This window comes from Neovison vison, chromosome 9, assembly GCF_020171115.1.
Source record: "Neovison vison isolate M4711 chromosome 9, ASM_NN_V1, whole genome shotgun sequence".
Lineage (NCBI taxonomy): Eukaryota > Metazoa > Chordata > Mammalia > Carnivora > Mustelidae > Neogale > Neogale vison.
The window spans coordinates 36233054-36246493 of NC_058099.1; the positions used below are offsets into that span (position 1 = coordinate 36233054).

General features: G+C 38.9%; 1 protein-coding gene across 4 annotated transcripts in view; it reads right to left on the reverse strand.

The window, feature by feature from the left end:
* UNC13B (unc-13 homolog B) overlaps positions 1 to 13440 on the reverse strand; it is a 237987-nt gene that overhangs the window by 90836 nt on the left and 133711 nt on the right. For all 4 annotated transcript variants that reach the window (XM_044265433.1, XM_044265432.1, XM_044265431.1 and 1 more), the window contains one exon: positions 638 to 952. In XM_044265433.1, the coding sequence (XP_044121368.1) occupies positions 638 to 952 (315 nt within the window). The remainder of the gene's footprint in view (positions 1 to 637; positions 953 to 13440) is intronic.

Sequence of the window (13440 nt, forward strand, 5' to 3'; positions counted from 1 at the left end):
TCTGCCCCAAACTATCAACAAATCCACTGACCAATTCAGCTCAATAACACTCAAACACAGTACTAAACTTCATTACAAGACTGCTAGAAACACAAGTTTAAAATTTTTCTTCTTATGGGTACCAATTAATTCTAGAAACACTGCTAGACCCTGGGGCAGAAGGGTGAGTTAGATCTGACTCTTAGACCAATTCTTTCTTAACTCTGTCCTAGTTTTCTCAATCAGGAAAATACAAAACAAAACAATGTTCACATAAGAAATTTAAACATTAATAGGCTAGGAGGCCTATTTCATCCAAAGCAGGTCTTTTTAATGAAGCAAGTTGTAGGGCTTGGATCAGTTCCAGACTCAGAGGCTCTCATATATAGGTCAATTAGTAGGCCAATAACTGCAGATTTAAGAAGGCCTGGTACACTGCAGCTAACTACAAAGAGTCCAAGTATTCCTCTGAGACCCTCAAAATATTTAGGGAATTATACCGAAAAATCAAAGGAAGCAGTGCAGAGCTAAACCTCAGTATCCTGAATCACTGCCATACCCACCTGTACAGAAACAAACGAAAAGCACTTACATCCTGAAATACCATAGGCAGGTACTAAGGAGACCATGTGAACTCCTCAAGGCAGCTATCACCTACCTCTCCTGGTGGCCGAGGACGTGGTCTTTGTGTAGCACCAGATCTGGGGGAGGATGGATTGAGGCATCCTCTTTCCTCTCCTTGGGTTCAAATGCTCTCCCCTTCTCTTCTTCACCTGTTACCTCCAAGGCTTTCTCTTGTTCTCCAAAACCCGCTTGGCCATCTCTGGAGAAGCTGCCAGAGCTGTGGCACGAATGAATTGAGTCCCTCTCCCGATGGTCATCATCTTGTTCGTGACACTGGTCTAGTTCACTCAACTGAGAGCTTCCTTGACTTACGTTACAGGAGGAGCCATACCTACTACTGCTGGTGGGGCTGTGAGAATGAGAGGAAGACAGATGAGTAAGTACATGCAAACTAGAGACCGGGACAAAAGTAATAGATAAATCCAGAAATAATAATTCTTTCAGTGGCAAGAATCACAAATACAAGGTTCCTGGGAAGACAGAACCAAACTTCACAATCTAGAAGAACTAGTTTCTAGTCAGCAGAAGCACAAAGGAAAAACAATACAACATGCTGGGTTCTCTAACAGCACTTAATCTCAACCTGTGGCAGATGTTGAAGCATACTTAATCTCAAAGTAATTTTTTTAAGTAGCAGTTTAACTTTAATTATTAAGAATTACTAAATATAGGGACGCCTGGGTGGCTCAGTTGGTTAAGCAGCTGCCTTCAGCTCAGGTCATGATCCCAGCGTCCTGGGATGGAGTCCCGCATTGGGCTCCTTGCTTGGTGGGGAGCCTGCTTCTCCCTCTGCCTCTGCCTGCCACTCTGTCTGCCTGTGCTCACTCTCGCTCCTCTCTCTCTGACAAATAAATAAATAAAATCTTTAAAAAAAAAAAAAAAAAAGAATTACTAAATATAAAAGTAGCCTCTTGTTTACACCTAATATTCTTTACTTGGACTTCTAAAGAATCTTGTCCAGTGGCAGTGATTCAAGTATTCTAATTTCCATAAAGTAAAATGGATGAGCTCTACTCCCCTTTTCTACTATTTACTAAACTGATGTGCCCTTTTCTTCCTCTGTAATTATAAACGTGAATTCTGTTCCTTAGGATGAGCAAAGGAGATTGGAGATGTTCCTTCAATTATCTCTCAACTATCTACATGATGAGGTAATGGACACTATTGCGAGATGAAATCTACGACAAAAAAAAAAAAAAAATCCTCTGGGGAATGGTCTCATCAACATGAATGTAACAATATATCCCTGGCAGCACAGGAATGTCCTAACAATAAACTTGCCCACCTGTAATTGAGTTGCTCTTGAGATATGGCTTGTTTGGGATAAATAGGACAAAAGCCAACTCCAGAATCTGCATCAGGACCACACTAATATGTTTCTATACTTGAGGAGAGGCCAGCCCAACCCTTACTCAATCACTTGAATTTCCATACCCATAAAAGAAATTTGTTCCCCTGTTCTGAGAGACAGCACCTATAGCAGAGAAAGTGGCAGTGAATCATGATTAGAAAGAAGAGCAGTATCCACAAGTTACTCCCTTGAGCTATACACTGAATTTAAGGCAGTCAGTCCTACTCCAGCTAGAGCTTCTCGGTGATGATCTTTAAGACCTATCCCAGCTCATATGGATAGTTCTATCCCAAATTAGGGGAACCCTTTTACCTCCAGTATCCTGCTAAAAAGCTTCCGTGCAAAAGGATGAAGAATTTCTTTGCCACAGAGTCAAGCCTTTAACTGAAGGGCTTATGTTTACCCTTGACTAAATGAAGATAAATCATTATTGCTTCCCAGGGATATTTTTCCCTATGGTACCTCCTGATTACCTGGTATTTTCAGGCTAATTTCTCATCCTTTGTCCCATGGCACCAGGACAGGTACCAGGTCACTGTTATGAACAGTTCCTAACACATGTGTGTGTCTACACACACACACACACACACACACACACACGAGATCTCTAAAATCAACCCCTTTGGACAGGTTTGGGAAAGAGGTCCTGGCAGCATTCTTAAGTTGTACTGTATACGGTGTTTCTTCTTAGGGGAAATAACGGGATCTTTTCCACGTGGACCCTGCACAATGCTCCAGAATAAAAAACTACAGCAAAGGACAGCCTTAAGCTCCTGTGACACTTTACTCAAAGCACTTACCAGACACCAGTCTTCAGGGTACAAAAAGGCAAAGACTGGAAGAAGCTATGCAAATCCATATGGAATAGGACATAGAATATAAATTACCCCAACCTCTGTATCTTACATTTTACTTAATAACTTCATTGCCACTGGAGAAAGCATCTTAGAAGCCCTGAAAAAGCAAAGCACAGTAGATCTCTCCCCAGCTTGTATAGATAAAAGTGCTAAAGGCCCAAGGAAGCATCCTAACCTATCATATGTGGTTGTAATTAATATATGCTACACTACTCCTTGCTGCCTCTTCCTGACCTTGTTTGGGATAATTAGGACAAAAGCCAACTCCAGAATCTGCATCAGGAGTTCTCCATTCCACTTTACACAAGGCAGAGAAAACCATAGTGAGTAAATCCCAGGGTCCAGCCTTTCCTTTAGCAGTAAGTTCCTTCTTCCAATAATTGAATTACATCTGACACTAGAGAGAGGGAAGAGGATGAAAATACCCTTACATTATTTCTTGTTACTTAACCCCTAGTTAACATGAAGCTCAGATGCTAGGAAAGACATAGGAAAAATAAAAAGCAGGCTACCATTAAACTAGCACTAAGTCACTGCATCATAAATGGCCAATTTCTTAAAGTCATTTATGATGCTTAGATTGACAACAGGCCTTTTGTCGGTCTTTGGTTCCTTGATGCTATGGAGAGTAACTGGTTGCTGTATGTCGGAAAGAGAGTCAGTGCTAGCAGGCAACACCTCCTCCTTTTGTGTTTCTGGCTGGTGAAGCAGCTCAGTGACAGTGCAGTGTTCTTCTTTATGAGTGCCTGAGGGACAAGTGGAGCTAGAAAGGTTGCTATTGGAATCCCCATGTTCTCCTGATGCTGAGACTTCTTGCTGGCTTTCCATTTCTCCAGGTCCTGAAAGCTCACGAGCACATATACTTGGCTTGGTCTCCTGCTGCTCAGAGGTCCCAGAGGGCTGACCAGCTGGCTCAGCACTAGCCTCAGTCATTTGAGAAGACTCTAAAGCTTTGTCAGTCTCCCTAGCATTAAGGTCTTGATCACTGCTGATAACCAGAGCTGGAGAAGAGGATTCTGCAGGCGTTTGTTCAGGGCCCCCTTTGTTCTCTTTTGGCCATGTGAATGAGAGATCCAGCTTCTTCCCAAACCTTAGTTTTAGATCACTTGCCACAATACTCCCTTTCCCCTCACTACCTCCCTCAAATAGAGTTGACAACTTTTTAAAACTGGCCATTAAACCAGGCTCTACTGCTCTGTTGCCAGAGGAAGGAGATGGGGAAAACAAAGAGCTCAGTGGTTTCCCACAGTCAGTGGCAGAGGATGGGAAATGGAGTTTTGGCCAACTGGGCATGTTTGGGATCTCAAAATGAGATCTTGGCTGCTCTGTTTCCTGGGGAATTGCAGGTAGATCTTTCTGGGTATCAAGTATCCCACAACTTTCTTTGGCACAAAGCACAGGTTCCTCTAGCACAGGATGAGAAAGGTATCCCTGGGTTTCTGGTGTGGCACTCTGGCCAACACTTGCCTCACTCAACAGTGGAGTACTGGTTTCCAGTGAACTGGCTGCCTGTAGTTCCAAGAAGTATTGGTTTGTGGAGTCAGACTGCAGAGATGGCTTTGCCTCAAGGGGAATAGGTGGATGAACCAGAGGAGGAAGCTCTTGGGCAATACAGGTAGGATCTGAATCCACATGTGATGGCAATGGAATATGCTCTGCTTCCAATGATGCATCTGTGTCTGTGCCCTGCAACAACCCCATGTCTCCTTCATCACTCAGAGACAATACTCCTTGCCCAGTATCGTCCTCTGAAACAGAAGGTGCAGCCCCAATTGTTTCAGAATCTTGGGGTTCTAGAATATTGTCATGAATATTATTGTTTTCCATTTCAGTTATCAGCTTAGTATCATCTATCAGAGTCTCTGAGTCTGACTTTGCACTAACTGCAGTCATTGTGCAGTCACTGAGAGTAGCTTCTGAATTGAGTGCTGGAGAGGAAGCTTCTCTCCACAAATTTTCTGGAGGTACTGACCCTACAGTATCTCTGCAACAACCATTTTGAGGCCACGCAGTAGCTGGGATAGGTGATTCTTGTTTGTATGCCTCTGGTTTGGGACTTTTAAAAATTCCAAGTAATTCACCTTTGAGGGACTGAGATGATGCACCAGAAGAAAGAGAGAAAAAGGAGTTTTTCTTTGGCAGTTTAGGAGGGGAGAAAAGTCCAGAGAAAGTTTTAGGAGGTTCAATTAAGCACCCGGAGAAAGATTTCACTTTTGTCACAAAGCCTGAAAGCACCTCTACTGAAGAGCCCAACACTGATTTGTCCTCCTCTTTATCCACCTCTGGGCTTTGGAGATGCCTTGTACACCCTGGCTCCACAGAGGGAGACGTTGGCTCCAAGATCTGTGTTAAGACTTCACCAGGGACCTTTTCTAATGGCAAATCTAAGGGGTCACTAGTGAATCTTTCATTTTGGTGGTGGTTAGTACAAGTGTCTGAATTGCTGAGCTTTTCAGTTGAATGGTTATCATGTGAAAAAGACTGTGCCAATGAGCCACTAGGTAAGGCTTCTTGTATGAAAGGTTCTTCTTCATAAGGAGCTACTCCAGTAGTCTCTAGACCAGTGGGCAGTGTTTCAGTCTGTGCCTGAAATTCTGGTGAATGAGGAACAATGTCATTCTGCAACTGATTCATCTGGAAATCTGCTACAGATGTCCCTAGTCCATTACTAGAATCTAGTTTTCTCTGATAGTCCTTCTCTCCCTTGTGCTCATCTGTAAGGTAAGTAACCTTAATGCTGTTGCTAATGGAAACACAAGGAGCCGTTTGCTGTTCATGAACTACCTCCTGGACTATGCTATCTCCAGTGCTACTGGAACTTGCTCTAGTCATTGTGTCACCCATGTCTACAAAAACACCTGACTTCTTACAGGGCTGGGAAGTCACTGGAGCAACAGTTGAAAGGCTAGGTTTTTCCCCAGGAGTCTGCTGCTTTCCATCCAAAAATGGTAAGCTGAAGAAACTAAAAGAGTTATTATGAGAGGCATCCTTCTTGTTGCTTGAGTTAGTAGTGGAAAAAAAGGAAGGAAGTGTAAATAGCCCTTCTGCTTGAGATTTGGTTCTCAGAGGAGTAGCAGAGGCCCGGTTCTCAGATTTTTCGGATCCAGTCAGGAAAGAAAATATACTCTTTCTGGTGGGCAACTCTGGTTGAGCTGGAGAAGTTGTGGGAGTTGAAAAACTCCAATGCTGGTCAGAAAAATGATCTTGTTCCTTTGAATTTCTTGGGCTTGGAATATCAAAAGATAAATTGTTGCCTCTTAAAACTTCTGTTACTGTAGACATATCACTAGTTTCTATTGAAGAATCTCTGGAAGACTCTTCAAGACAGTTTGCTGATAAAGACTGATTTGGTGATTGCTGGATTAGGTGGTCTCTGGAAGGCACCTCTTTTTCAGTCAAATTATTACCCTGTATATCCCTAGTCAATGGTTCTTTTAGCCCACTGTCATCAATAGTCATCTGCTTGTTCAGACTCCTAACTTGAACCTTCCTTTTAGAGGCAACTGGTATAGCAGAAATTGGCTGTGCAGGATTAGGACTTGATTTGACTTCATCCTTATTAACCAATGAAGAAACAAACATATTTTCAGTTGTCTGTATAGAAGATGCATTGGTTTTAAATAAATCCCCAAGAGTACCAAAAAAATTTGAAACACCAGGAGATTCATTCTTTTGTTGAGAAGGTATCTTTCTATTTTTATCACCATTCTTTTCTAAATTTGGTGGTCCTTCTTTTTTCACCTGGGTTTTAAAGAGGTTCAAAAATCCAGATGCTTGTTTTCCATTTGATACAGTACTTACTGAAGAGTCTTCTCCCCGAACAAAGAGTTTCAATGCACTTTTAAATAATGTTCTCTCAGACTCTTTGGAAGATTGGTCCTGAGGCATCTCACAGTCCTTGGGTTCATCCCTACTAAACTGTGATTCAAGAGGAATTGAAATAGAGTCAACTGTAATAATTTCATTATCTTCTACATGTGATTTAGCCTGAGAAGATGTTTGGCTTACCTGGGCGGCAGATTTTAACAAACTTTGTTTTTTCTCATGAAAACTTTCATTTAAAGGGAATTCTTGCTTCATAGTTTTAGTAAATTCTGGTCGCTGAACATTGGCTACTTTTTGTCTTTCTAAATCTTTCTTGAAAATATTTTCTTCTTTATTTTGGAAGTTACTCTCTAATCGCTTATTCAAGATTAACGACCCAAGACCATCATTTGTGAGCTCTGCTAAGTCTGACTGCTGATCCGTTTTCTTCATGACCAAAGACTCTAAGGATACATTATCATCAAAATACAAAGTATTTCCAACTAAAGCAGAAAGTAATGAAGCCACTTCATTCAATGATGACATTTCTCCTGTTTGCTGTGGATTGTAAGTCATATTTTCAGGATAAACCAAAGAGGTAGCTTCCTCAGAAGACTGAACCGGGTGTAAACTAGAAGGATAAACTGATGACTCCTTTGCTAGAAACTGGTTCTTATTTCCTTCTATAAAGTGGTTTTTATTTAAGTCGTGATTTATAATAGTTCGGGGCTGATTTCTGAGATCCAATATATATTCAAAGTCTTCATAACCACACACCGTTTCTTCAAAAGATCCAAAATTTCCATTAAATTTCTGAAGATTATAGCCGGAAAAATCTAATGGTTGATCCTTTTGGCCACAACTTGACTCTTCAAGTACTTGTGAAAAGGTTCCTAAATTTAGATACACTGGTCCCTCACTTCTTGGCAAAACTACAGATAAATCAAGAGGGTCATCAACTGGTTCCTCTTCAACACACCAGAATAATTCATCTTCCTTAAAACTGTAGGCAGAAATAATGCTGTCATCCAAACTACTTGATAGATCATTTGTCCGTAAGCCACAATTCAAATACTCTTGATAAGAACAATCAGGTATAAATAAATATGCATATTGCCCAGTAGAATCAGTGAGGACATAATACATATACTGACCATCATGGAACATATAATATCCATAATTTCCATCTTCTGATGGCCACCACACTCCACTTTGAAGACATGATAACCATTCCTGGTATTCACAGCCAATACTTGTAAAAATAAAATTTTCATCCATTCCTAATAATTCTTGATCAACTACGGAACATGTAGTCTTCTCATAACCTGAAGAACAACTTAAGTCAATGGGCAATTCTTCCAGTGAATTCTTAGTCTCAATAACTGGAAAATAAGAATTTCCATATAATGAGTATGCTGCCCACATGTCCCTTCTTAATAAGTTATCTTCATTAAATGCTAACTGGTCCAATGATTCATATGGTAAGTCATGCCAAATGACACTGTTTGGATTTGTTTTCCCCTCCAAGACATTTGCATTTTGATCCTTCTTGCAAAAATTTATTGCTGAATTTTCTGACTCAGGCCACAAGAAAACATCACCTGATGGGTATGTATTTTGATTCAACATATAATATAGTGGCTGAAGTTTTCTGGAATTTTTGGAGAAATCTTTTATATCAGAGTCCCATTCATAACAGAAAGGATTATTAATCTCTTCAAAAGTCTGACAGTGGTTTGATATATTAAGAATGTTAGTATTTAATATAGGTAGATTTAACTTATTTGAATTTTCATGTATTTTCGACTTAAGAACACAGTGTGGTGTCAGCCTCTCAGGCAAGGATTTCTCTAAGAGGCCCTGTTCAGTGCTTGGAGCACAGTGAAATACCCTGTTCTCAGAAGAAGGGCAATTGTTTTCTTTTTGCTGGTTCTTCCATGAAGAAGGGCAATGGTGGTTATCAACCCAAGCATCAGATAATGGTATGTTTTCTTTAGGTAAGGATAAAGAGCTTTTTACGAATCCACATATTTCTTCTTTTTCAACATGGTTCTTCTGATTTTCAAAAGTCACACATGAAGTAACAGGGATCTCATCCAAGGATATATGTTTATTTCCATTCAAACTTTTTATGTTGCCTAAGGACATGGACTTTGCTTCATCTGGTTTACAATCAGTCACACTGTTATTGGATATCAGGTTAAATATTCCAGAGAGTAAGCCTGGGGTATTATTCTTATGATGAGAATCATCACTCTTCAAATTTAATTCTTGTCGGCTAGACAAATTTTCAAGAGAAGAAAACCTGTTAAACAGACCAGAAAGGAGGCCTCCTTGGGTTCTTTTCTTGGAAGCTTTATCTACAAGTCTGTCTTCATTAATTTCATTAACCACGGTGGATTTTGAAATGACAGAAGTAGATGCTAATGAACAGTCTGATACTGTTAAAGATGTCATTTGTATAAGAGTCTTACTTAATTCTAAAGAATCTGAAGGAATATATTCTTTGGACACAACTCCAAGGACGGCTGAGGTAGCTATCTGACAGTTATCTACTGCTGCATGGTCACTTGAATTTAATCTCTCTATATTCCCAAATTCCCCAAAATCATTATTAATAATTGGAACTGAATTAGACTTTATTTTATTAAGTGTGTCATCTTCAGGACAATTTATTTGGTCATTTTTATTAAACGTTTCTGTATCATCAAAATTCCCTAAATTATTACGAATATTTGGAACTGAACTAGATTTTATTAAACTAAGTTTGGCATTTTCATGGCAGTTTCTTTGGATCTCTTCATCAGTGGTTACTGCTGAGTCAGGAAAACTCTGGTCACTGACAGTGATACGGTTGTCAGTGAAAGGAAATTTAAACAAAGGAAAAATGCTTCCTTTCTCCCTTAAATCCTGCTGCTTTTCAGAATGACTAAGAACGCTGAAAAATGGAATATGTAGTTTTCCAGTAAAGGAAAAAGAATGCCCATCTTTCTTAGGGTCCTTCTCCCATCCACCTTCCTCCAACTGGTGAATTTTCATAGATTCTGAGGAAGTTTCCTTTGAACAGGTCTCAGGTGAAGTGAGGAAAAACTGGCTAAATGATTTTCTGAGAGGCTCGAGAAAATCATCATCACTAGTAACTTTGTCCCCCTCTAATGGCTTTGAAGTAGGCTCTTTATTTGCGATTCTACTGCCAGTTATACAAGGTTGTCCTGGAGTGTCTTTAGCACATATTTCTGATTGATTTGGTAACAGAGACAAATCTATACAGGGTTTTCTTTCCAAAAGACTTTCAATATCATCTTTTTTATTTGCAGAACATCCCAGGTTTGAAGGCTCATTGGCCACTTGGGAAGACAACAACAAATCCTCACTTGAGGGCATTTGGGTTGAGCTTGCAGTTTTTCCCTCATTCTTATCTAAAGTGATGATACTACTGTTATTGCCAGGAGTGTCTTCCCTTTGATTTGACTCTGATCCACACCCAACAAAGTTTTCCTTTCTTGTTGGCTTGTTCTGGTCATCATCTTTTTTGGCTTCATCCTTTTCCGAAAAGATCTTTAATGGATTTAGCATGCTAAAAACAGACTTTATAACTGAACTCTGACTCTGTGGAGTGGAGTCCCTTCCAATAGTCTCTGTTACATCCTGAAAGCTTAAATTTCCAGTTTTACTAGCTGTGTGCTCATTTTCAGAAGTTTTGTCATTTCTGCCAAAATCCTTATTATCAACTGCTTGAGAGGATAATGGAAATTGCATGGAAAGATCCTTCCCCAATACTGACTTAGCTCTGGGTTTAGATCCCGAATTAACCATCTCTATTTGATTAAGAGTTTCTGTTTTCTCTGGAACTAAAGAAACCAACTTTTCCACAGAGGTTGTTAGATGCCTTGTGCCTGAACCCACTTTTTCTGTGAGTGAACTAAACAAAGAACCAACAGCACATTTCACTCCATTCAGCTCAGGGAAAGAGACAGGCTTGTCCTTGTCATTCTCGACAATGGTTGAAGGTGGTATTTGATCCCCAGGCATTTTCTGTTCTCCATTATCAACAGTACTGTTGTGCTTAACTGATTTTTTAGTTTCTGAAAAGGAACCAAATGTATTAATCTCTTCTTCCTTCTCTGCTAAATATTCTGACACTGTTTCTACCAAACACTGAAGCTCACCCATTGTATCAACATAGTCCTTCTTGGGTTCCTCAAGAGAGGAAGAGGTCATCTCTTCCAGGGGGCACCCAGACAGATCTCCAAGTGTATTTGCATCACAATTTACCTTGGGTAATGAGAATACTGGACTTGTTACATGATATTCTTCAGGTAAGTCTCTAATATGATGGATATTGGATGGATGACTTGTTGGTGACAGTAAACCTCCCTGTTTATCAGTAAGAGGAGAACTCAGAAGTTCATCAGAAGTACTGCTAGTAGAATCTTCAAGAACATCTAATGGAGTGAAATTAGTGGCATGCTGGTTTAAGCCAGATGACTTCCCACAATTCTTAAAACAACCAGAACGATCATAATCATGATTTTGCAACTTAGTGGTCCATATGCCACTCTTAACCACAAAACCATTTTTGTAAGGATGCAAAATTGGGTAATTTTGTTTCTTCTTTTCAATGTGGCAAATGTTACAGTTTTCAGTGTTAGGATATGTACTTTGGAAGTCAGTGTTAGCTCCTAATCTATCACCATACTGTCTTCTTTCACTGTCTCCAAAATGATGGTGTAAGGGCTTGTTTTTCTTTCTCCTAGCTATTGTGTCATATTTCTGAGGATATCTGGTGAACACGGATGTTTCAAACTTAAGATCAGAATTAAAGGCAGTAGAATATTCAGTTTCTTGACCTGGAAATGGTATCTTTTTCCAATTCCTATACTTCAGTTGTTCTTGTTGGCTATAACATTTATCAGTTTTTGAAAGAGATCTAATTTCTTTTACTTCTGCTTCTTTTAAGTTTATGTTACTGCTTTCCAGAAACTCTTGTGGTATTTTCCCCTCTATTTCCTCATATATACTTTCTTGCTCTTCATAGTCAACATCAGAGAAAGCTGAAATAATCCTAATTTTGTCATTTTTGGCCTGCAAACCTTGTCTGATGTAAAGGGATAAAATCGGAGGAAGAATAAGGCAAAGAAAAGAGAAGAAACAGGGAAAAGGAAGAAACAAAGTATAAAATTTAGTGCATATTCAATGAGAAAACTAAAATAAAAAGTCAATATGATAAAAACCATTCAGACTAAAAATACATGATAAAGAAATTTGTATGTTCTCAACTCAGTATTAAAGCAATTTAGTCAGTTTTTCCACATCAAAAAAAGAAAAGCTATAGTAATAACCATAGCTACTTGCTACTATGAGCTTTTTATGATCCTTTTATTTTCTAAGAAAGATAGAAATAAATGAACATGTTTCCTCAGTATTAAAGTTACTTAAAAATCATGTAATTTGGGGGTTGCCTCCGTGGGTCTGTAGGTTAAGCATCTGCCTTCAGCTTGGGTTATAATCCCAGGACCTTGGGACTGAGCCCTGTTTCAGGCTCCCCGCTCAGTGGGGAGTCTGCTTCTCCATCTCCATCTGCTCCTCCCAACCTCATGCTCTGTCTTGCTCACATGATCTCTTTCAAATCAATCAATCAATCAATCAATCAATCATCGTAATGTTTTTCTCTGCATGAAAAAATATTCACTCTTTAACCTCATTTCATATACTGATAGAGTAAAATCAAATTTATATGGGATCAATTAAAAAATTTTAGCAAAAATTTGGCACTCTAAAGTGTATCACTAATATTCCTCTAAGTATTATTAATAGAAAATAAACAAAAATAACAATATGGTAACAATTGGGTAAAATGCAGTGCTTTAGAAGAGTATGTTGTCATTTAGGTTGATGTGCCACTATTACTGCTGGCCTACACATCTAAGGCTTACAAATACAGAGGGGAAAAGAGGGTCAAAAGTAGTGGGTTTTTAGCAATGTTTTTTTCCCCCTTAAAGTAGAACAATATAAACAACTAAAATCAAATAAGTAAAAAATACAAATATTCAGCTAATAAACCAGCAAGAAGTAAAGACCAACTACAGTAGGATTCCTGGCATGTTTCTTTTTTAGAATCAGATTATAAAGAGTAAAAATTCTATATGATGGTTGATACATGAAAAAATTCACTGAAAATATTTTCAGAGGTGATAGTAAACTGAGATAGGATGTTGTCTAGCAGGTAGGCAATCATCTGAGGGTCAGGATAAATATTCACCAGTTTGGTAAAATGAGCAAAAAGAAATAAGTTATGGTATGGTGAATTTTAGCAACCAAAAGTATGAGCTAAACTGGAATGGTTTTTAAAATATTAACCTCCAACCAATAATTGATTCAAGCAAGGATCATCAATGGATGCTAAATTAGTGGGTAAAAAGTTGGGGAAATAGAATAATGACACAATCTAACAGAGAATGAAATAAAAGTAAATATGCCAGAATGTTAACACAATTGATGAATCTAGGCAACATGAATACAGGTGTTAATGTAGTATATTCCCAAATTTTGTCTGAATTATTTTTTAAAGTGGGGGAAGAAGGGGGGGCATATATGCATATGTTTGGTTTTATACTCCTAAATTATGTGATAGTAGTGTATGGAAGGGTACATAAGAAACAAACAAGGGTGGTGTGAGAGCTAGGAGATAGTAAGGGGACAGAATAGAGGAGGACAGGTACGAGTGGGAGATTCTTCACTGCATGTGTATTGTACCTTAACTTTTTTTTAACGATGTCAATGTTTTATATATTTACATTTTTTTTAAAGTTCTAGCATAAGTAC